At 35.8% G+C, this 26,323-nt stretch overlaps 1 protein-coding gene across 2 annotated transcripts; it reads right to left on the bottom strand.

Annotated features, from left to right (window-relative positions):
• Positions 1 to 942: 942 nt before the first annotated feature.
• Positions 943 to 26,323, bottom strand: LOC121386934 (intraflagellar transport protein 46 homolog). 2 transcript variants are annotated; one of them, XM_041517985.1, is made up of 13 exons: positions 26,280 to 26,323; positions 22,851 to 22,959; positions 19,254 to 19,289; positions 14,285 to 14,385; positions 12,316 to 12,479; positions 11,177 to 11,251; positions 10,034 to 10,127; positions 9,354 to 9,488; positions 8,565 to 8,677; positions 5,612 to 5,678; positions 4,168 to 4,228; positions 3,390 to 3,490; positions 943 to 1,617 (listed from the first exon to the last, which is right to left on the bottom strand). In XM_041517985.1, exons 1-13 carry the CDS (start codon positions 26,316 to 26,318, stop codon positions 1,528 to 1,530), a joined length of 1,185 nt encoding a protein of 394 aa, XP_041373919.1. In that variant the 5' UTR covers positions 26,319 to 26,323; the 3' UTR covers positions 943 to 1,527. The 2 variants fall into 2 exon arrangements, with proteins under 2 accessions (XP_041373919.1, XP_041373920.1); XM_041517986.1 differs by lacking the exon at positions 19,254 to 19,289.

The raw sequence follows: 26,323 nt of genomic DNA on the forward strand, positions 1-26,323 counted from the left end.
GATCAAACACTGCAAGTGCAGCGCTAGTCCTGCTTTTATACCCTTCAACACTAAAGTGGAATTCCATTGATCAAACACTGCAAGTTGCAGCGCTAGTCCTGCTTTTATACCCTTCAACACTAAAGTGGAATTCCATTGATCAAACACTGCAAGTTGCAGCGCTAGTCCTGCTTTTATACCCTTCAACACTAAAGTGGAATTCCATTGATCGAACACTGCAAGTTGCAGCGCTAGTCCTGCTTTTAACCCTTCAACACTAAAGTGGAATTCTTGATCTGCAAGTTGCATAAACTTTCTAAAACACTAAAGTGGAATTCTAGTCTCTAGTCCTGCTTTTATACCCTTCAACACTAAAGTGGAATTCCATTGATCAAACACTGTCAGCTGATCAAACACTGCAAGTTGCAGCGCTAGTCCTGCTCAACTTCTAAAGTGGAATTGTCAAACACTGCAAGTTGCAGCAGTCCTGCTTTTATACCCTTCAACACTAAAGTGGAATTCCATTGATCAAACACTACAAGTTGCAGCGCTAGTCCTGCTTTTATACCCTTCAACACTAAAGTGGAATTCCATTGATCAAACACTGCAAGTTGCAGCGCTAGTCCTGCTTTTATACCCTTCAACATAAAGTGGAATTCCATTGATCGAACACTCAAGTTGCAGCGCTAGTCCTGGTGGAATTCCATTGATCAAACACTGCAAGTTGCAGCGCTAGTCCTGCTTTTAAAATTCCATAAACACTGCAAGTTGCAGCGCTATTCCTGCTTTTATACCCTTCAACACTAATCAAACACTGCAAGTTGCAGCGCTAGTATACCCTTCAACACTAAAGTGGAATTCCATTGATCAAACACTGCAAGTTGCTTTTTCAACACTAAAGTGGAATTCCATTGATCGAACACTGCAAGTTGCAGCGCTAGTCCTGCTTTTATACTTCAACACTAAAGTGGAATTCCATTGATCGAACACTGCAAGTTGCAGCGCTAGTCCTGCTTTTATACCCTTCAACACTAAAGTGGAATTCCATTGATCGAACACTGCAAGTTGCAGCGCTAGTCCTGCTTTTATACCCTTCAACACTAAAGTGGAATTCCATTGATCAAACACTGCAAGTTGCAGCGCTAGTCCTGCTTTTATACCCTTCAACACTAAAGTGGAATTCCATTGATCAAACACTGCAAGTTGTAGCGCTAGTCCTGCTTTTATACCCTTCAACACTAAAGTGGAATTCCATTGATCCCATATAAAAAAAAAAAACACCTTTAAATCTAAAATGAGAAAATAAAACAAAATAATATGTGAAAACATATTTCTAAATGAATGATCGTCAATGCACATGTCACTGTATTGTCTGTCAAAATAAATTAGTTTATTATCACAGTCGTTAAGAGATTTGAACCACCAAACTTGGATAAGACTTTCTAAAGAACTAGTCTCTCATCATAAGCCACCAGAAGTGTCTGCTGATTTCTCATTCTTCACTCAGTCTGTTAGGAGTATTGAACCACCAAACTGTTATAAGACTTTCTAAAGAACTAGTCTCTCATCTGTGTCAGCTGAATTCTCATTCTTCATGTTGTTGTCCAGTCGGTTTTCTTGTGCAAGAGTACGGAAATGCTACAAAAACAAATGCACTTTATTTTTAATTTTGAAAAACACATAATTTCTCATAGGAGTCATACATATAAAAATAGTCTGCATTTGCAATAAATCTATAAACAGTAACTTTTTTTTATCTTTTTTTTAAAATTCAATTAATCCAGATAAAAAGATGGCAAAATCATTAACATATGTGTATCGAAAGTGTAAGATAAAAAGAGTCCTGGCTCTGTATTCATAAACATACTAAATCAATGTACATTATTTATCAACATACAAGTATGTATGTAAGTATCATACTTTGACTCCAGTACGTTTATCAATACAGAGCCTGGGGCCAACACAATTATTGTAGCTACAGTTCACTCAACTAGCATCTATGATAGTGATCTATTCACGGCTTCTAGAATTTTTTTAATCCACTAGCCATGGGATCAGTGATTTTGAAAATTTACTAGCCACGATTAAAAATTCACTAGCCCTACTTTACTTTAAGTTAATACAGTTTGACTAAATAATAGTAATAATCAGATGTCACCTAAAGAGGGAGATAAGAGCTTAAAACACTAACATTGTAGGTTGGGGTGCAGTCAGGATATTCATAATTACAAAATAGACTTAACTGCAGCATTTGACAACTTTTTTTTTCACTAGCCGTCGGGCATGACAATAGTAGTTATTTACTAGCCCAACACTGAATATCACAAGCCACGGGAGTGGGGCTTCCATAATCTAGAAGCCCTGCTATTGCAAATTTTCATTGTCATTTCAAACCAAATGGACAATTTATCACAGGGAACATTAAACTCACAATAGTAGGTATTTATCACATTTTGTGGAACAGGGCCCAGGAGGAAATGTCAAAAATAAACAAAATCTGTTGCACCCAAATGATAAAAGATAAACAAAATCTGTTGCACCCAAATGATAAAAGATAAACAAAATCTGTTGCACCCAAATGATAAAAGATAAACAAAATCTGTTGCACCCAAATAAAATGGTGGAACCACTAATTTATGCAACTGAAATCCATTTTCAAATTCAAACACTACTATACATACATTATCATCTTTGACTTTGTATCTGAGTGCAAGAATGTGTTCAAGGATCAATTAAACGAAGGTGTGACATGACTGCTAAGTTAACATTAACTCTTCTTTTCACAATGAATGCTTTTTAATAAAATATATCATAACTGAATATTTTTAAAACCCACTGACCCACTGTTTTGAATACCTGCATGCATGAAACACTATTTCACTAAAAACGGTCATTCTATTCACAGGTGAATTATACAACTTTAAATTTACTCAAGGTGCCAATCGGGTATATGGCAAACTATTACACCTTCTGAAATTAAAAGCTGCAAATTTCAATTCCATTTTCAGATACATGTAATTGATTTGGCCATAGAAATTAATCATGTTAACCGAACAATCCGTAACCTGGGTAAAAACTATTAGAACAGACTTCCAGTTACCTACAATTTTGATATTTTTATTTCCAATTTTGTCCCCAGTGCATGAGACTAACCCCAGAGTCGTATGGCAAACAACATCTAATCCTAAGACTCAGTCTGTTTTGAGTTTGCGACTAACCTGAGAGTTTTTGAACTCGGAGTAGAGGGTGAAGAGAACGCGACTGACGTGAGAGTTTTTGAACTCGGAGCAGAGGGTGAAGGGAATGTGACTGACCTGAGAGTGTTTGAACTCTGAGTAGAGGGTGAAGGGAATGTGACTGACCTGAGAGTTTTTGAATGCGGAGTAGAGGGTGAAGAGAACGCAACTGACCTGAGAGTTTTTGAACTCTGAGTAGAGGGTGAAGAGAACGTGAAGTGCCTGGATCTTCTCATGGTGCTTAGTGTCCTTGTAGATCGGGATGTCGAGCATAGCTGCAGAAAAAAATAAAAAAATAAAAAGTAGCAGTCTACCACAAAGTTAAAAGTTTGTTTCATTTAACAACATCACTAATCAGTGGCTATTGGATGTCAAACATTTGATGTTTCATGTGCACTTTTCCACAAACAGGACATCACATACCACAGCCTTTGTAACACCAGTCGTGGGGAAATGGTTGGGACTTGAAAAAGCAGAATCAAAGAATGGGTCCACTGAAGTGGTTCGATCCTATGACGTAGACACCTCAGGCGAGCGCTCTACCGACTGAGCTAAATCCTGCCCCAGGTCAAAGTTTAAACCACACCTAACTTTTAATAGAGCATTCAGTAGTGTCTTTAAGGCCATTAGTGACATATGTAACATGACATGTTGGTATATGACCAAAGCATTTCAGGTGAGCACACCACCTGGGACCGAGTGAATATTAGGTATAATAAAAATATATGGACTTTTGGTAAATATTTAAACCAATTTCATGATGAAAATTGGACAAAACTAAAATCACTTCATGCATCAAGCTCATTCAAACAAAATATTTGTCACCCTTCTTATTAAATGAAATAATCCATCCTCTGTTCATCAGTAGCTGGCTTATTTTAACAAGTCTGTAAGGTAGAGATAGAGGTTGGGTTATGTATAAACAGAAAAAGGCAAATTTTACACAACTTACAAGCGATTATCTCCACGTACTGTCCCAAATCACAGTCGAGTTCTGCTGTGGGTAACCCGACCTGCGAAAACAAATATCAAGGAATTAGACATGATACTGCATTAATTAATTATTTATTCTTGAAATCCTAGGTTAAAATCTGTGCCATCTGACACATTTTGGAGGAAAGGACGATAAAAATGCGAGGAAACGCAATGTTCCATGAGAGGAAAACAGCTGATCTGAGAATTCCCACCCCTGATGTATAATTACAAAGTTCGATCAAATGATGTCACTACAATTCGATCAAATGACGTCACTACAATTTAATTAGATGACGTCACTACAATTTGATTACAATTTGATTAGTTGACGTCACTACAACTTGATTAGATGACTTCACTACAACTTGATTAGATGACTTCACTACAACTTGATTAGATGACGTCACTACAATTCGATGACGTCACTACAATTCGATTAGATGACGTCACTACAATTTCATTAGATGACTTCATTACAATTTAATTAGATGACTTCACTAAAAAGCTCAATGTTATCCTTCGATAAACCTCAGAAAATTAAGTCAAACAGGCCATGGAAAGTGATTTATGTATATTTTAACAAAATAAGTTGTTTTGTTTGTAATTATAAGAATTGTTTGCCATTTTTGTGAATTTATCGATATATGACAGTTGCAAATTTACTATGAAATCACTACGCTAAACTGCGATTTTATACTATTTGTAATCATTATACACTGATACATTTGCAAGAAATGACAAACAATTCTTATGCAGGGCACAATATTTCATGAGAACCATTGGTCTGTTCGCCTGTCGGTTACCCAACTCTGAATCATGAGAACTGCCAATCAGATATGTGGGGAACAATTACATTCTAAAATTAAAAGTACCATGTATCAGTAATAAAAGAGAAAATCAGTTTTAAATACATTTGAACCACCAATGTAGCACAGAACTGTAGTTCAAGTGTTTTAGGATTGGTAGGCCTAACTCATCGGTTATGAGAACTATATTCACCTAAGTAAAACTCACGTGAACCGACTTCCGGTTACCTAAGTAAAACTCACGTGAACCGACTTCCGGTTACCTAAGTAAAACTCACGTGAACCGACTTCCGGTTACCTAAGTAAAACTCACGTGAACCGACTTCCGGTTACCTAAGTAAAACTCACGTGAACCGACTTCCGGTTACCTAAGATTTTGAAATATTGTACCCTGCTTATGTTTATATATATTAATGTCATAGTAATGACTAGTATGGCCAGCTAATTGTTTTGGATTAATAAAGTGTTTCTTTTTCTACGTTTCCAATGACACAGCTGCACTAATGCTTAAAGTCCCAGTAAACATCAGTAAACATCAGTAAACATCAGTAAACATCAGTAAACATCAGTAAACATCAGTAAACATCAGTAAACCTCCCAGTGAAATTTTCTCACCTCTTTGAGGAGCTCTTCAAATTCTGGTGGCCATTCTTGCATGAGAGTATCAATATCCGGCATATTTCTGAAATAAAAAAAGGTTTTGTTTTGTTTAATGACACCACTAGAGCACATTGGTTTATTAATCATAGGTAACAGGATGTTAAATATTTGACACATACAGTCTTGGAGAAGGAAAAAGGAAATGTTTTATTTAACGACGCACTCAACACATTTTATTTACGGTTATATGGCATCAGACATATGGTTAAGGACCACACAAATATAGAGAGAGGAAACCTGCTGTCACCACTTCATGGACTACTCTTTTTGATTAGCAGCAAGGGTTCTTTTTGTGCACTATCCAACAGACAGCATAGTACATACCACGGCCTTTGTTACACCAGTTGTGGAGCACTGGCTGGAACAAGAAATAACCCAATGGGGCCACAGATGGGGATCGATCCTAAACCGACTGTGCATAAAGCAAGCACTTTACCACTGGGCTATGTCCCACCCCTACAGTCTTGGAGAAAATCAACTACATTTTTAAAAGTATACAAATTGTATCTTTTTTAAATACCCTCTCCGCCCCTGCTGAAAGTGTACATAAAACATACTGGGCCAACTTTACGAAGCCCGTTTTAGACTTACATGCGTGTAACTACATACATTTACTGTCCTTAAACACCTGTCTTACACGCATGTAACTGCATACATTTACTGTGCTTAAACACCTGACTTACACACGTGTAACTGCATACATTTACTGTGCTTAAACACCTGTCTTACACGCGTGTAACTGCATACATTTACTGTGCTTAAACACCTGTCTTACACGCGTGTAACTACATACATTTACTGTGCTTGAACACCTGTCTTACACGCGTGTAACTACATACATTTACTGTGCTTAAACACCTGACTTACACGCGTGTAACTACATACATTTACTGTGCTTAAACACCTGACTTACACGCGTGTAACTACATACATTTACTGTCCTTGAACACCTGACTTACACGCGTGTAACTACATACATTTACTGTCCTTGAACACCTGACTTACACGCGTGTAACTACATACATTTACTGTCCTTGAACACCTGACTTACACGCGTGTAACTACATACATTTACTGTCCTTGAACACCTGACTTACACGCGTGTAACTACATACATTTACTGTCCTTGAACACCTGACTTACACGCGTGTAACTACATACATTTACTGTCCTTGAACACCTGACTTACACGCGTGTAACTACATACATTTACTGTCCTTGAACACCTGACTTACACGCGTGTAACTACATACATTTACTGTCCTTGAACACCTGACTTACACGCGTGTAACTACATACATTTACTGTCCTTGAACACCTGACTTACACGCGTGTAACTACATACATTTACTGTCCTTGAACACCTGACTTACACGCGTGTAACTACATACATTTACTGTCCTTGAACACCTGACTTACACGCGTGTAACTACATACATTTACTGTCCTTGAACACCTGACTTACACGCGTGTAACTACATACATTTACTGTCCTTGAACACCTGACTTACACGCGTGTAACTACATACATTTACTGTCCTTGAACACCTGACTTACACGCGTGTAACTACATACATTTACTGTCCTTGAACACCCGACTTACACGCGTGTAACTACATACATTTACTGTGCTTGAACACCCGACTTACACGCGTGTAACTACATACATTTACTGTGCTTGAACACCTGTCTTACACGCGTGTAACTACATACATTTACTGTGCTTGAACACCTGTCTTACACGCGTGTAACTGCATACATTTACTGTGCTTGAACACCCGACTTACACACGTGTAACTGCATACATTTACTGTGCTTGAACACCCGACTTACATGCGTGTAACTACACACATTTACTGTGCTTGAACACCTGACTTACACGCGTGTAACTACACACATTTACTGTGCTTGAACACCCGACTTACACGCGCGTAACTACATACATTTACTGTGCTAAAACACCCGACTTACACGCGTGTAACTACATACATTTACTGTGCTTAAACACCCGACTTACACGCGTGTAACTACATACATGTACTGTGCTTAAACACCTGACTAACACGCGTGTAACTACATACATGTACTGTGCTTAAACACCTGACTTACACGCGTGTAACTACATACATTTACTGTGCTTAAACACCTGCGTTTAAGAAAAACAGGCTACATAAATTTCGGCAAATTGATTTTGAGTTGAATATTTTTATCATTATTGAAAGGGTACAATGGCAATAACCCGCTCTCCCTAGAATATGGTTTGAATGCTTCTGAAAATGTTGCCCATAACACAAGACATTTGAAAGAAAAAAAGAAAGAAAGAAATGTTTTATTTAACGACGTAAATTTTATTTACGGTTATATGGTGTGAGACATATGGTTAAGGACCACACATATATTGAGAGAGGAAACCCGCTGTCGCCACTTCATGGGCTACTCTTTTCGATTAGCAGCAAGGGATCTTTTATATGCACCATCCCACAGACAGGGTAGTACATACCATGGCCTTTGATATACCAGTCGTGGTTGAAAGAAACTACATTTGCTTAACCACATATATGATACAGCAAACCTATTGCTTCCACTCCATAGGCTACTCTTTTCAATTAGCAAAAAGGGATCTTTTATATCTACCATCTCACAGATAGAACATACCTTGGTCTTTGTTACCCCAATTTTTAGCACTGACTGAAACACCAAATAAGTTCACTGATAGGGATCAATCCTGGATCGATCACGCATCAAGCTAATGCGTACCACGGGATGTCCAGACCCCCCCCCCCCCCCCCCCCCCAACAACACCACTTACTTGGAGTAGTGGACATTGGGCGGAGGTTTTGACTGGTGTAATTCACGGATACTTTCAATCCAGAGATCCACTTGCCCCCTCCCCACCAACAACACTTACTTGGAGTAGTGGACATTGGGTGGAGGCTTTGACCGGTGTAATTCACGGATACTTTCAATCCAGTTATCCACGTGTTTCGGATTTTTCTCTGCATTCTCAAGACTCTTCACAACCTGTTGACAAGAAAATAAAAACAAATTATTGGAAAACTTCCAATTGTTTGATTTTTTAAAGAGACCGTCCCGAGTTTACTGCCAGTGAAAAATGTTTCTGATTGACAGAACCCTTCTAAAGAATCAATATAGTAATGTCTATGTGTACAATATTTACCAGTTGGTTAGTGGTGGCTCTTCCAGAACGAGTATAATATTGTCTACATCAGTATAAAATATATACCTGTCTTGCAGTGACACTGACAAGACAATTACAGTATTGTCTATGTCTACATATTTATTGTCTATGCATACAATATTTACTGTCTATGCATACAGTATTTACTGTCTATGCATACAATTTTTGTCTATCTATACAATATTTATTGTCTATGCATACATATTTAGTGTCTATGTATACACATTTAGTATATGTATACAATATTTATTGTCTATGCATACAATATTCATTATCTATGTATACAATATTTATTATCTATGTATACAATATTAAGTGTGTATGTATACAATATTTAGTGTGTATGTATACAATATTTACCAGTTGTTTAGCAGTGGTTTGTTTTGATATCGTTCTCAGCTGTAGGTTGAGCACTGTTGTAATAATAAACTCTTACAGAATGAGCATGGTACTGCCTATATACACAATTAAAGTATTTTCAATGTACACAATATTTACCAGTTGTTTAGCAGTGGTTTGCTTGGAGATGGCTCTCAGCTGCAGGTCGAGCACTGTTGGATCGGACTGTTTCGCACACGGTTCGTCCAACACAGTCAAACCGAGCGTGTCGTGTTTCTGATCTGGACGGGAAATCTGAAATCATGGTCAGAAATTCAACACAATTAAAGCAGTTGAGCTGTAGTTTGGGGCCGACCGGTCTCAGTGGTGTCGTAGTTAAGCCATCGGACATAAAGCTGGTAGGTACTGGGTTCGCAGCCCGGTACTAGCTCCAACCCAGAGCGAGTTTTAACGACTCAGTGGGTAGGTGTAAGACCACTACACCCTCTTCTCTCTCACTAACCACTAACCCACTGCCATGGATAGACAGCCCAGATAGCTGAGGTGTATGTCTAGGACAGCATGCTTGAACCTTAATTGGATATAAGCACGAAAATAAGTTGATATGAATGAATGAATGAAGTTTGGACCAGTGTAAAATAGTTTTTTTTACCATTATCGTACAATAACAATTTGTCTCCCATTTTACTTAAGCTGTGCAACTTGAAAACACACTCGGCTGAATTTAAAAAATCTGTTTTTGTCTTACAAGCATTTAACTACATATGTTAACAATACTCAAACACCCTCGTTTAAGAAAAGAAAAGGATTGATAAATTTGCCGCATTATGCTGTGTTACCTTAATAAAAGCATCAATGTCTCCGACGGCTGGTATGAAGTCGGGAATAAAAGGCCTCAGCTTCTGTTCGAGTTCTATCGACTGCGGAGTGTACCTAGGGAAAACAAGAGTACCAGTGAGGTACAAGATACGCCCGTCAGGAGTTTGATGGAAAACCATAATTATTGAACATGTTACGGGCATGATGCAATTATACATGTAATTATCTGAAATGTTTGCAATGGGATGGATGAACAGTTTGTTTTGGACCAACTACTGATGATACTGTATCCACTGGAGAAGGTGCTGTCTGATTAATGAAGTTATTGTTCTTTATTAGAAAGGGACATTTGGTTTAGCATGGGTACTCTGGTGACACATTTATATTGGCAAAGAAACAAATATGATTGTGCACCCTACTGAAAAAAAAAAGATTTTACACAAACATATAACAATGTTAATGCAGAATAAGAGTTGGCCACTCGTTAAAAATTATAACAAGCGGAAAATAAAAATCCGTAACGAAATATTTAAAAAGTGGAAATACGTGTTATAACGGAAAATAATCATGTCTGATGTATATATTGTTAACAATACAGAACCACCAAGAAATTAGAATATGTATTGTGATTTATTTATTTATCACAGTAACCTAGTAATTGTATGTGACACACCACCATCACAAGTTGTTTCTACATGTGAGGTTTGATGGTCCTGTGTGCATCTGTATACAAGATATGGTCCGGACAATGGGTGACTGTTATGTGCAGTAGATCGTGAAAAGTAGGTCACAGTGACCTAGTAATAGTATGCGACACACCGCCATCCCTAGTTGTTCCTACATGTGAGGTTTGTTGATCCTGTGTGCATCTGTATGTTAACAAACGGACGTATGCACAATGTCATACCATAATATGAACCATCATAGACGTGAAAAAAACACAAACAAGTGAACCCATGTTTCAATTGTGCTTTAATTCAAACAACAAAATCTTTAACATTTTCAAGCTCGTATCTCTGCACAACACAGACTTAAAAAGATTTGACAATATGTCACTGTCATGTTTCGCCATTAAGTTATGTGTAAGCAGTTTATAAAAACAAAACAAAATTAAATTCTGAGGTAAACATAAGTGATTAATATGTGTGAAAACACTGACTCACCGAGTGATATACTGAAAGAGTTCTTTGATTTCAGGTGTCACGGGCAGGCTCTCGAAGTCAGCTGGATCATAAGCACTACAAGAAAACAACAAACATAAAAAAAAACCCTACATAAACTAACAACACAAACGTTCATTTCTAACATCTGACTTTAATTTCTACTGATGGCGGTAAATATGCAATAACTGTACATATGGAAAAGAACAGGTGGGATAGAAGGAACATACAATAAAGACAGAAGGAAACAGGGAGTGGAAGAGATGACTCAACGAGACATTTTCATCATGTTTTTATGACTTAAAGTTTTGCCTAACAACACCACTAGAAAACATTTATTACATCCGCTAATTCTGACACAATATTCATAGGAAACTTACTACATTTTCCATCAACAGCACTGTATCTTTTAAATGCACTTTTCCACAAACAGGGTATTTCTCAACTGGTATATCAAAGGCCATGGTATGTGCTTTCATGTCTGTGGGATGGTGCATATAAAAGATCCCTTGCTACTAATGGAAAAATATAGCGGATTTCCAGACATAAGACTATATGTCGACATTACCAAATGTTTGACATTCAATACCCGACGATAAATAAATCAATGTGCTCTAGTGGTGGTGTTAATCAAAATAAACTTTTATTTTCCACAAACAGGACAAGACATACTATGGCCTATGGTACACCAGTTGCGGAGCACTGGTTGGAATGGGAAAACCCCAATGGGTCTTCCACAAGGATTCAATTCTATAAACCAAACAACTCCTGCGAGCCCTCTACCCACTGAGCTAGATCACATACCCCACCACTGGCGTAGCCTGGATTTTATAATGGGGAGGGGGAATCCACAACTGAGGGGTCTATGAGTCATATCATGTTATGAGGCAACAGACAGGAAAATATATGACCTGGTGGGGAAAAAAGAGAGATGCGACGGGGGAAGGAGGACATTCATTCCCCCCGATGGCTCCCCTCTGGCTATGTCATTGTACCGCACCACCATTTTTTTGACTTAAATCATGTCTAAGACTTTTGTTTTTCTGTCTAAAATAAATGCATTTCACTCATTTTACATCTGAACCAAAAAAGAACCCCCTCCCCCAAAAGACCCCAACCGATACTTCCCCCTTACACCTCACCCTTCAACTTGCGGAGGTCCTTCCTCACTGTCATCATCATCGCCCGAATCCCCAGACCCATCATCATCACCGTCATCATCATCATCATTCACCTGCCGTTGCTGTGGCGGTGGTCCTGAGCTGCGTTGCGGTGGCGCCATCTTTCCCTGGGGTGGTGGAGGCATCTATAACAACAACACAGTACGTGTCAGCTAGAGTTAATGGTGTGTAACTGTTACCCTAAAACAAGATTTAAAGTCACAGACCCAGTCTGAACCCATGAAAGTGGACACTAAGTTTGGTTAATCTACAAACTTGTATTTAAACTTACATTAGAGTGAAAAGAAAGTTTGTGATATTGAAACAGAGAAATACCCTCTATAAATAGACTAAAAGTCCAAACCACATTGTTAACAACTATGATAAATTACTCTTTTAAATTGCCGTTACATTTCCCCCACATTTTGTCCAGACAGACATAGTGAAAAAACCCATTACACTGACATAGATTGCACATACTAAAATGTAACCATGTCACCTATATCGACTTCGCTGAGATCTGCTACGACAAAAAGCATGTAATTTATTGCTGTGTGCTATTTTGGATTTTTATGGAATACTCTTCAAGAGGGATGGACGCCTTCGAACTATGTGACATAATTAATATGATGTAATGATGATAGCCTATACCATAACACATGTCATGACGTTGTTAGATTACGTCACATCCTTCCACCCCTCTTGGATTATTCCATAAAAAAATACAAAATGGCATCCTACATATTTTTTGTCATATTTTGATGACATGGTTATAATCTAGCATGTGGAATATGTGTCATTGTAATGGTTTTTTCACGATCTGTGTTTGGACAATCTATTGATAATTAAAGATAGGATAGTAATTTATCGTAGTTGTTAACAATGTGGTTCAGACTTTAGAGATGGTCTCCATAACGATTCCTTCTCTGAGGAATGTGGGTTATAGAATTATAAAAAATGTATTTTATGGTTTTACAAACACCAGGATGACCAGAAACACTTTGGATGTACAGATATGAATAAATTAATCAAACGCAAGTGAATTCTAACTTCAATTATCAAAAACCGGCTCTAATAGTTAATTATAACTTGTAGTGTTTAAAAACTAGGGTGTGTCACTTTAAGGATTGTCTGGTGTTTTGTTTGGTTCAGCAGGGTATATACAAACAAAACTATCTGCAAACAGTGTGAGTTGGTGAAAAAGATAATATTAAAGTATGTGATGAAATAAGCGACAATTCTTATAATTTTAAAGCGACATACCCTAGTTTCTAAAAACACACATTCACAAGCTCTAGTTATTTTTGATGGTATTTCCGTTTAAACATCACAGACTTTAGCTTCTCTCTGTTATAACCATATCCAAATGTGTGTTGCAGGTTTGTAGATCAACTAAACTTAGTGTCCAATTTTACGGGCTGAAACTAGGTACTGCGATTTTAAACAATTAAATTGGCCCTTTATTTCTGTTCTGGAAAAACTCAACAATCGGCAAGTGCTCTACATATCCTCCCGAAACAATAATTCCTGAGTTCTAGACTACTGTGTTATAATGAAGTTATTGTCCACATGGTTCAACATAACCGAATTAACAAAAACCAGACGAAGCACACATGTAATAATGTGTAATGACATAATTTTGGGAAGCGATGTCAAAACATGTCATTGTTTTTCCATTTATTGCTCAGACTGTGCATGTGAAGTATGACGTCATTCTGTCATCTCCTTCTAGTTGTGGCTGAAACATTTTGAGACGACTCTTGTTATTTATTTTTAAAATAGCAATCATGACATGGATAATAAATAAATTATTACTCTTGTTGTACTGATTTTATGAAACGTGTCAGAATTCATGTATTACCCTTGCTCTTGTTCGGGTAATAAAAAAATCGTGACACTCATTTCGTAAAATCAGTACAACGCACAGGTTTGTATAACAATGTCTATTTACCCCTTTATTTCTGTCGTGGGAGAACTCGACATCGTCATCATCCTCTTCATCGGACTGGTCAGACAGGATGGAATTGTCCCGACTCATTCCTCGGTCTGATGCTACAAATAAACAATAAAACTTTCATCACTGGCCATGTTACCTCAGTTTAACACAGCTGGGGTGTCATTAAACATCCATCAGTCATGTTACCATGGTTACTGAAAATAAACATTTGTAAATGTCTTTTTACGGCAATTCCAGATTTGGTAACATGGCCATGTGTATTTGTTACATGCCCATCACTCACAATATAAAATAACTACATTTAAATTAAAAGTCTTTGTCATGAGCCAAATGAAGGCTGAAGATCAGGCGAGCAATCGCATGGAGTTTCAAATGAAACTCATCAACACATTTATTGCAAGGCAATCAGTTTGCAGCTCCCCTAAAACTTTTCAGGGGAGCATGGAAGGGAATGGGCGTTACCACTCGCATCGTCTAGGATATTATGACACAGTATCGGTTTCAAAATGCCGTCTTTAAATAACAAGAACATGTGCACATCTAGACATTATCATAATATAAAAAAAAAAAAAAAATGAGGGTAGTGATTAATTGCTCCCCAAACTCAGATTATGGGGAGCCATTTAAGATATTACCATATGGATACCATATAAATTCACAAGCTATGTGGAGCAGGGAACAAAGATTGAGGGGAGTGATTAATTGCTCCTCTAACTTAGATTATGGGGAGCCATTTAAGATATTACCATATGGATACCAAATAAATTCACGAGCTAAAATTACTCTCCATGAAATGAACTCACGGGAGTCATGGGGAGCAAGAATAATAGCTCCCCTTGAACGTGGATGTCTGCACATCATCAAAGAAAAACTGTGATATCATATACTGAAGCTTTTGTTTAGGGAAGTTTTTTTCATTAACAAAAACAAACAATGCTTCCCATTCATCTGTTTGCAAAGAGTATAAACAATTAACAATACTATGTAGCTAAAAGTACTGTTTTCCATAAGGCAGTTTTTTACCATACACAAACAACTCCGTATCTTCAAATTCTTGCAATGACTTTTACTCACCTGCTACACAAAACATATGCACACAGTTAGGAAACCACAGGACTAATAGGCCAAGCCCGCATAAATCTATTTTTATGGAAGGCCAAATGAGTCAACTCTTCTTACATGTATTTTACACGTAGATGCACTGTATTTTAGTACCAGTACATATAATTATATTTGGCCAGGAGAAAATGATTTTCAAATGAATATTACATTTTAAGATCATTTATTCAGCATGGTGAGTTATGGATTTTTAAAATTATTATTCATAAAATAAGAAATTAACCAAAAACTAATTAATATATTTAAAAAAAATTATATTATTATTATACTAAATTTATATATATATATATGGAGTGAGCCTAGTGTTTTACATATAAAATTAAATACACTTTAAATATAACAAATAAATATTTATATTTCAGAATTCTGATGAAGGCCAGAAAAAGTTCCAGCAACATGATCCTGATGCATACACCACCATTAAGGAAGACAAAATGCCTGTCAGGAAAAGCAACAAGACTATACTGGTTCCTGAAACAACTCTTCATCGATGGGTCAGAGGTTCTGTATACAAAGACACTGTCAAACAAGGACCAAGACCTGCGTTTTCTTTGGAACAGGAAGAAAGATTAAGTGATCATGGTGCTTTGCTGGCTAAAGTCAAGTATAAATATACACAGTTTGATCTATGCAATTTTGCAACAGAGTATGCCACTGAAGTTGGCTTGTGTCAGAAAGGTTTGCCTCTGTCATTACAGTGTTATTGTCATTTCATCGCATGCTGGCAATAGTTACCAGTTAATCAACCACAGTCTTTAGCTGTAGCTCATGCCAAAGCCACATCAGAAGATAATGTAGATGCTTCCTTTCAAGAACTTGACGTTATGAAAAAAAAACACAGTTTAAAAGACAAGCCCCAAAACATTTACAACATGGATGAAAAAGGTATCCCTGACAATGATACACCATCTAAACTTGCAGCAGATAGGCAGTCTTTGCCATGACCAAAATCAAGGCAAGGTGAAGATCACTCTCCTGAAATGGTGCTAGGCAAGCAATTACATCTGGGGTCTAGCTTCCATATATGCAGGTAATAGGCAGCTGTGTACCACCTGAGATTACAAATTTTTAAAAATTAAAATATATGATGTAAATGGGTGTATGCGTATGCGTTTTATTCCATCGCCGAAAAAGTCTGTGTACCACCTGAAAATGCCAAGCTAGGCCCCTACACATGAAGTTTCAAGTAAAATGGATTAAAAAGCAATCAATCTGCCACTCTCCTAAAGGTAGTACTAAACCAAATAACTTCCGGCTGGGTCAAAGTGCGAGGTGCACCGAACTTTTGATAGAGAAGTGAACACCACAAGTCCTGTGATTGGTTATAAATGTGAGTGTGTTGGTTGTAAAAAATAATAGTTTCATCTGGGTAGAAAAAAATTGCAATTTTATTTCATCTAGTACCAATGTGTCAAGTAGCCTTGTGCTTGAAACATGTATGGGGTACCTGTAAAAAAAAGTACTCGAATTTTGTGCGAAACTAGGGTAGTCATAGACGCTACCCGTTATCTCAGAAACGAGCAGCTTGACCCCCATTTTTTTCTGATTCACTTTAAGTGTAAGGGGTGGTAGTATTTATATCTGTGGCGTTTATGTCGGTTGATACGTTGCAGGTAGGAGTTTTAGTCACATATGTTACTATTGTCGTCTATGGGATTTGATTTGGTAGTATACACCCTAAAACCTTCCAGGTAAGTGTGGAGGAGAGTGAGAGTGAGCACTCACCTTTTGCAGTGAAAACTGAAAAAATTTAAAAGCTGGTTCAGTCTCTACTAGAATGTGATATAATTTCACAATTGTGGATGGTGGTAATACTGTTGGACTTCAATTCTGCCATATTTCATATTGAAGGGCAAATATTTGAGATCTGACCTAGAGTACTACACCAGCAGTTTCTGCTAGTGTCACCGGAAGTGGCTGGTCAAATGGCACTGTATTCAAACAGTTCTTAGAGGAACAGTTCATGGATTATAGATTTATAAGTATAGTTCTTAGAGGAACACTTCATAAGTATAGTTTTTATAGAAACAATTTATGAAGTAGTTTTTAGAGGAACACTTCATAAGTATAGTTTTTAAGAGGAAAACTTCATGAAATATAGTTTTTAGAGGAACACTTTGTAAGTATAGTTTTTAAAGGAACAGTTCATGAAGTATAGTTTTTAGAAGAACAATTCATAAAGTATAGTTTTAGAGGAACAATTCATAAGTATAGTTTAATAGGAACACTTCGTGAAGATGTTCTTAGAGGAACACTTCACTAAGAATAAACAGTTCTTAAAGGAACACTTCATGAAGTATAAACTGTTCTTAGAGGAATACTTCATGAAGTATAAACTGTTCTTAGAGGAAGTAAAAACTGTTCAAAGAGAAACACTTCATGAAGTATAAACTGTTCTTAGAGGAATACTTCACAAAGAATAAACAGTTCTTAAAGGAACACTTCATGAAGTATAAACAGTTCTTAGAGGAATACTTCATGAAGTATAAACAGTTCTTAGAGGAAGTAAAAACTGTTCTAAGAGAAACAATTCATGATTGAAGTAAAAACTGTTCTTTGAGGAATACTTCATGAAGTATAAACTGTTCTTAAAGGAATATTTCATAAAATATAAAGTTCTTAGAGGAATACTCCATGAAGTATCAAGTCCTTATAGGAATATAAACAGTTTTTAAAGGAACATTTCATGAAATATAAATAGTATTAGAAAAGCTCCATGAAGTATAAAGTTCTTAGAAGAAAACTACAAGTTGAATATGTTACACATTTTATAATAAATTAACAAGCTAATGCAAGAATTAGAGTTTGCTTTATGAGTCGTTATTACTTATTGCATTTTGCTGTTTTGTTGTTAAACTACTACAAAAACATTTTGAAACAAACTTTACCAAAATGCTTACAGTGACAAGCTATACTTTTGATGACAACACATATATGAAAACCCAAATATGAAAACAAAGTCAAACTGCATAACTGTAAGACAAATACACTTAAATAAATTCTGAAGTACAGAATTAATAATGATTATAATATGACAGTAATGATGGTAATAATAATAAAAGTGGAATTAGAACCATACATGTACTTGGTGTACTAATGTTAACACACAGAAGACAGAAAACCAAAACAGAAGTTTACTATGTGTACTACGACAAAAGAAGAAAATGATGAAAATAAAACCATGCAAACACCATCACTGACACTTCATCTAGAAACATTAAATGGAAAGTTTTCATGCTCACACAATTTGAAGAGAAAAACACATCTAATATACCATGCAGTAGACACAAGACACAATCATCTAGAATGCTTTGTCAAAAGGTTTTGCTGGTCCCACGTGTCCTTACCTTAAACAATACTCAAATATACGGAAAGCATGGCCACTCATAGAAATCTTTGAAGAATGGGAAACACTGCACATTCACCATTAATATCAATGTTATCTACATTAGTGTATATTTGTTGTTTTCAAATAAAAGCTTAATAAAAAAACAAGGTAAACTTTAAGAATTTATTTTTACATCTTTAAACAACAAAAAAAGGTTAAGTGTTTCTTGTTTTATACTTGTGGTATCTTAAAAAAACTAAATATTTAAGTTCTCTGTTGTTTTATAGTAATACATTGTTCTATATTAAACAAGAAAAGAAAAAGGAAAAATGTTCAAGTTGTCTCCATATATTGTACCGAGATGCACCCACTAATTATTTTATTTCTGTTTACACGCATCTACAAAATCCTGTTTCAAACAACAAGATTAGCGCCCACCGCCAGCTCTACGGCTAATAAACAAAATGACACAAATTAGGCATCAACACATTCAGACATGACAAGAAAATGAGTTACCTCCCTTCACTGAGGTTGGTGCCTGTCTGGCTTTCACTATAATGTCCAGCATGAAACAAGGAAAAATATGTTCATAACAAATTACATTTAAACATTTAGTGTTTTCAAACGTAAAATTAAATTTATGTATAATTGTATGACAATAGTACTAGGGAGAAAAGAAAAAAGCATATTATATCTATGGCATATAGAAAGTGGATTTTTTAAGTCAGCCAATTCATAGGCATTAATTTTTTTCACAAATGTATTACTTTAAAAATAAACGTTCTACTGTCTAAAAAGGAAGAGACTTAAAGAAACTTTTTAACGATAAATTTTAATTAAAAAAAATTAATAAAAATAAAAACATTTACAGATCTCTTTCTTTTCAATCAAGAGAAACAAAAGATTTCAAATAAATGTTGATGGAAAAGTTGATAGATATTAGTTGTGGTAATTGGTTAGATTTTCATGTTTGATGATTAATTGGTTGAACCAACCAATCATCAATTATAATCGGTTGTCGACATTTTAACTCTTTTTTACTCAAGGGGTCAAGAACAACCAGTTGTTATAATAGATTATATTTTAAACCAATGGTCAGCATTTTAAAAAACGTTCAGCTTATAAAATGATCAACTGTACTTAACAACAAATTACAGAGCTCGCTCCATGTACCACATGCCAAATCACCAATTAATTTTTTTTTAAACAATTGGTGAATTTTATTTTAATTTGGCAAAATAATTCCATGTAAATGACAAATATTCTATCCACAAATAACTGTGGGTTTTTACAATTTTTGAAGTTTGATAGATAATTTAGAAAAATGTATCCCACACACAGAGCTAGCCCTGAACTATAAATGAAGAGTGTCATTGTAACACGAGACACTGTTCACAGAGAGCTAGTGCTGAACTATAAATGAAGAGTTCCATCGTAACACGCGATAAACACCATATTAAAAACCATTGTACGAACACCACTCAGACACTGTTCACACAGAGCTAGCCCTGAACTATAAATGAAGAGTTCCATCGTAACACGCGATAAACACCATATTAAAAACCATTGTACGAACACCACTCAGACACTGTTCACACAGAGCTAGCCTTGAACTATAAATGAAGAGTTCCATCGTAACACGCGATAAACACCATATTAAAAACCATTGTACGAACACCACTCAGACACTGTTCACACAGAGCTAGCCCTGAACTATAAATGAAGAGTTCCATCGTAACACGCGATAAACACCATATTAAAAACCATTGTACGAACACCACTCAGACACTGTTCACACAGAGCTAGCCCTGAACTATAAATGAAGAGTTTCATCGTAACACGAGACACTGTTCACACAGAGCTAGCCCTGAACTATAAATGAAGAGTTCCATCGTAACACGCTATAAACACCATATTAAAAACCATTGTACGAACACCACTCAGACACTGTTCACACAGAGCTAGCCCTGAACTATAAATGAAGAGTTCCATCGTAACACGCGATAAACACCATATTAAAAACCATTGTACGAACACCACTCAGACACTGTTCACACAGAGCTAGCCCTGAACTATAAATGAAGAGTTCCATCGTAACACGCGATAAACACCATATTAAAAACCATTGTACGAACACCACTCAGACACTGTTCACACAGAGCTAGCCCTGAACTATAAATGAAGAGTTCCATCGTAACACGCGATAAACACCATATTAAAAACCATTGTACGAACACCACTCAGACACTGTTCACACAGAGCTAGCCCTGAACTATAAATGAAGAGTTCCATCGTAACACGCGATAAACACCATATTAAAAACCATTGTACGAACACCACTCAGACACTGTTCACACAGAGCTAGCCCTGAACTATAAATGAAGAGTTCCATCGTAACACGCGATAAACACCATATTAAAAACCATTGTACGAACACCACTCAGACACTGTTCACACAGAGCTAGCCCTGAACTATAAATGAAGAGTTCCATCGTAACACGCGATAAACACCATATTAAAAACCATTGTACGAACACCACTCAGACACTGTACACAAAGAGCTAGCCCTGAACTATAAATGAAGAGTTCCATCGTAACACGTGATAAACACCATATTAAAAACCATTGTACGAACACCACTCAGACACTGTTCACACAGAGCTAGCCCTGAACTATAAATGAAGAGTTCCATCGTAACACGCGATAAACACCATATTAAAAACCATTGTACGAACACCACTCAGACACTGTTCACACAGAGCTAGCCCTGAACTATAAATGAAGAGTTCCATCGTAACACGTGATAAACACCATATTAAAAACCATTGTACGAACACCACTCAGACACTGTTCACACAGAGCTAGCCCTGAACTATAAATGAAGAGTTCCATCGTAACACGTGATAAACACCATATTAAAAACCATTGTACGAACACCACTCAGACACTGTTCACACAGAGCTAGCCCTGAACTATAAATGAAGAGTTCCATCGTAACACGCGATAAACACCATATTAAAAACCATTGTACGAACACCACTCAGACACTGTTCACACAGAGCTAGCCCTGAACTATAAATGAAGAGTTCCATCGTAACACGCGATAAACACCATATTAAAAACCATTGTACGAACACCACTCAGACACTGTTCACACAGAGCTAGCCCTGAACTATAAATGAAGAGTTCCATCGTAACACGCGATAATCACCATATTAAAAACCATTGTACGAACACCACTCAGACACTGTTCACACAGAGCTAGCCCTGAACTATAAATGAAGAGTTCCATCGTAACACGCGATAAACACCATATTAAAAACCATTGTACGAACACCACTCAGACACTGTTCACACAGAGCTAGCCCTGAACTATAAATGAAGAGTTCCATCATAACACACGATAAACGCCATATGTTTGAGCAGTAAAATGTTGGTTATAAGGGTACACTTCAAGAAATTATTTTTGTACAATTAAAAAATGTTGTGTTTGACATTGACATAAAGTTACTCACGGAAATGGGTATAATTCCGGTATATTTCACACGATGTCCGTAATGAGGTGTTACTTATGATTAATGAAAATACAATGTTTATTGCATCATTATAATGATTTTAAATAAGTACCACGCCACCGTTCCTCATTATAGTAAAAACTGAATATTAATATATAAGATTTATATAAATTTGTCTTTGGTACTTAGGTACACTAACCACAAATGATAATGTAACGCAACCTGTAAGGCTGTAAGTGTAATACCGTAAATGTACTAATTAAATCTTCTTAACATTTTTGGATAAAATATATATATTTTTTTAAATATGTATTAAATCATAATAATATTTAAACTTAAACTTTTGTTTTTTTTAAATGCCAAGATCTAAGGTTAAGAAGTATATATGACATTATATAGTATTCATATATCTTATTGTAATAATGTTTTTTAAAAATCTTGCAATCTTGGGTTAAATTGTGTGAATTTAAAAAATCTCCTGCTTTTTCAACACACACCTCCTGCTTTCTCTTGACTAAAGGTTGACAGGTCTGGTTTATCGTGTTTTGTGATGAAACTCTTCAAATGCATATCTAAAAATAGTAAGTATGCTAATTACCTCCTGGCTGTGGGACTCTGGGTGTTGGGGAATATGTACTGGCAATTTCTTCAGCATCAGGCACTTCAAGCGACTCGTCATAGGGTTGATTGTGATGAACTACACGTGGCTGTATAAAATAAATCATATCAGTTGTTTAAAAAACTTAATTCTGCAATGGTTCCTTTGGGTCAAATATTGAATGGACTTGACAAGTAAGTTATTCTCGGAACTGGCGTGACGTCACACGGCCTAGTTACCGATCATCCGGGTCTTTGGGGGTGAAGCAAAGCCTTAGTGATTACTGGTTTACATAGAATAAAGTTATCATATTAACTTTTTACATGCCTTACATATTGTCATTTATTTTCTGTAGCTAACACATAGTTGCAATACGTCTTATGTGTATTATAACCGCTTGGGTTGCCATATAAGAGAAACGAACAACGGGAATCTGAATTAGTATAATCTATAATTAGTACCGATGTGTTTCCGTGTACTTTGAATGCCAAGGGGACAGGGCAGGTTTGGCAGAATCTAATTTTTGTTGATGCAATTAATTATGTTAATTATAAATTTTAACCATTTTGAAATGATAAGATAATTATTAATATAATAATTATGATGTGGGCTACAAAATATATAATTTGTATTTATAATAAAATTTGTATGCATGATTAAGTTAATTATTTTTATGATTTAATAATTATTTTATTTCCAAATAATATGTAATAATTAAACAATGGCAAAGTTGTTACTTTACAAGTTCAAAATTACAACAGTATTATTGTCATATCTTATTAAATATAGATGTATTGGCAACAGTATAATGTTCCACTGAATACATTCTTTTATTCTTAAAACAAAATACAGTTTCTTGAAATAATGAAATGCTTTTGTTTTTACAGACTGCAAAATTACCACATGATGTTGACCTTCCTTACCGGTTGAATGCAGGCAACAAAAAATAGCAATAATAAAATATAGCCATCCTCAGACCTAGACATCTAGGGGGAGCAATATCTCTCTCTACTTACCCATCACACCTGAGATTAGTTTCAAGGAGAATAATATATAGTTTCCTTTGGCATGTGAATTTATATACATGTAGTATCAATATGGTAATATTTTAAATTGCCCCCCCCCCCCCCATAAACTACATTAGGGAGCAAATAATCAGTTCCCTCAGTTATTTTCATGTCGAGGTCTACAACCTAATAAAACATACATGTAAGTGTTACCTCGTCGAACAAACATGCAAATGTTTTAATAATAGGGTTTAACCTGGTATATTTAGTAATAAAACACAAAAACTTACCTGAGTAAATAATGGTTAATATATATATATATAATATTGGTGTTGTTTTATATCTAGTCACAATGGATATTGCAGATATTTTCTTGTTCAGTCTTGTGCTGTATTGGAATTGTTATTGCAGTTCAATTTAAGTAATATCTACAAAACTAATTTTTAATAGTATACAGCTGGAGAAAGGAGGCAAATATGGTTGTTAATAAACTGATCTATATCGGTATGCCTTCTACTAGACTACACATATTTAACCTAAGTTGCTTTTAACCCGGGTTAAATTACCTCATGTAGATGCACTTATGTAGCATATTCAAGGAAAATATATGAATGAGACAGTTAAATGCTATATTCTCCATGTCAAACAGTGTTTTCAAAATGGAAAACAAATATCAGACATCGCAGTTGACCATTCATTTTATTGCAGGTAATTTCTAAAGCAGATTACACACACACACACACACACTGAACTGTAGAATACCATGAAACTACATATATATGTAAAAAGGTAAGTCCTCTAACTAATTTCTAGGGAAATCACTAGCCTAATATGTGTGTGTGTGTGTGTGTGTATATATATATATGTATGTATGTATGTATATGTATGTATGTGTGTATATATATATATATATATATATATATATATATATATAGTATGTATGTATATGTATACATATATAGATATATATACACACACATATACATATATATATATATACACACACACACATTAGTGATTTCCCTAGAAATTTGGCATATATATATATATATATACTGAAACAAAGGCACGCACACATTATTTACCCTCTGCACCAAAGTAAATACTAAACACACAGGGGGGGGGGGGGGGGGGAGACGACCTATATTTTCTTACTGCAGGCCTGCTACAGACACATTTGCCCCTAAAAATATATATATTAAAGTTTAAACAAGAATTTAGGCCTATATTATTATTATTATATGTGTGTAATTTAGCAGTATAAACTTTTATTTTAAAATTAAAAAATAAATAAATAAGATGTAGTAGCTGTGGTATGGCAAAATAAAAACAAGTATAGATAATATCCAAGCAACTAAGATTAAATGAAAAATAAAGACCACACAAATTTAATGATAAAGGAATATGCTCTTTATTCAAGAACTGGATGCATCGTTTTGTTGGGGGGGGGGGGGGGGTCATGGAAGAGGATGGAATTGTGTATTTTATTTACAGTATAATGTGGGATTTTTATCACTGCACATGCTTTAACCAGTTTGTTTGCTAAATTAATCTCTGTTGGTGTCAACAAGCAACAACATTAAAGTCAACGTAGTCACATTCTGTGAGGGAAGCCATGGAATTCCATCAGGTTTGTTGTAATCTATTTTTGCGTAATAATGAGAGATTAATATTCAGCAGTAATCTATAAGTGTTTCCGACATTACTAATGATAAACCTACCTGTATTAATTTCCTACACACGTGGAATCAATATCTCAAATAAAATTTGAAGGGAGGAAACATCCAACAAAAACAATAGCGACTTAGCGGTTCCCAGTCTATTGCTACCTCGCTAATGCTCCAGTGTAGCATTAGACTGGGTATGAGCTGGGGGAGATATTTTTACGGCATAGCATTAGACTGGATACGAGCTCGAAAATACTTTTACCTAACTTCAGTAAATGACCGATGTTCATTGTTTCAGCGAAAAATTAAAATGCAGGATTAAAAAAAACCCAACAACAATGTTACATTACATTAGTATCCTGGTGGGATACTGGGTTATTGAAGTCTGGTATCCAAAATTAAATTCTGATATCCCCGGGATATCGGGATACCGTTAATCTCGAACACTGTGTTCATCTTAAGAAATTCCTCGAATCCTTTTTGTACTGTCACCCCACTTACTTCAGGTTAGGTCCATCCCTAAAGTGTTAAATCGACCTACCAACAATTAAAATTCAGAATCAAATGAAAATTGGACAGAAGCAGAGAACTTAAAAAGATGTTGACATTAGTTACAGGTAAAAATAACTAGAAATAGGTACGTTCTCAATTTTAATTAAAAACTACCGGTACGACACGTCATTTGTAAATGCTGCAGTTAATTATAATTGTACAAAATAAGTTGTTTTAGAGCTAGAACGAAGATCTAATCATACATTTGCTTGCTCGTCGTCCGAATCATCCTCCATCATCATTTTGG

This window comes from Gigantopelta aegis, chromosome 12, assembly GCF_016097555.1.
Source record: "Gigantopelta aegis isolate Gae_Host chromosome 12, Gae_host_genome, whole genome shotgun sequence".
Taxonomy (NCBI): Eukaryota; Metazoa; Mollusca; class Gastropoda; order Neomphalida; family Peltospiridae; genus Gigantopelta; species Gigantopelta aegis.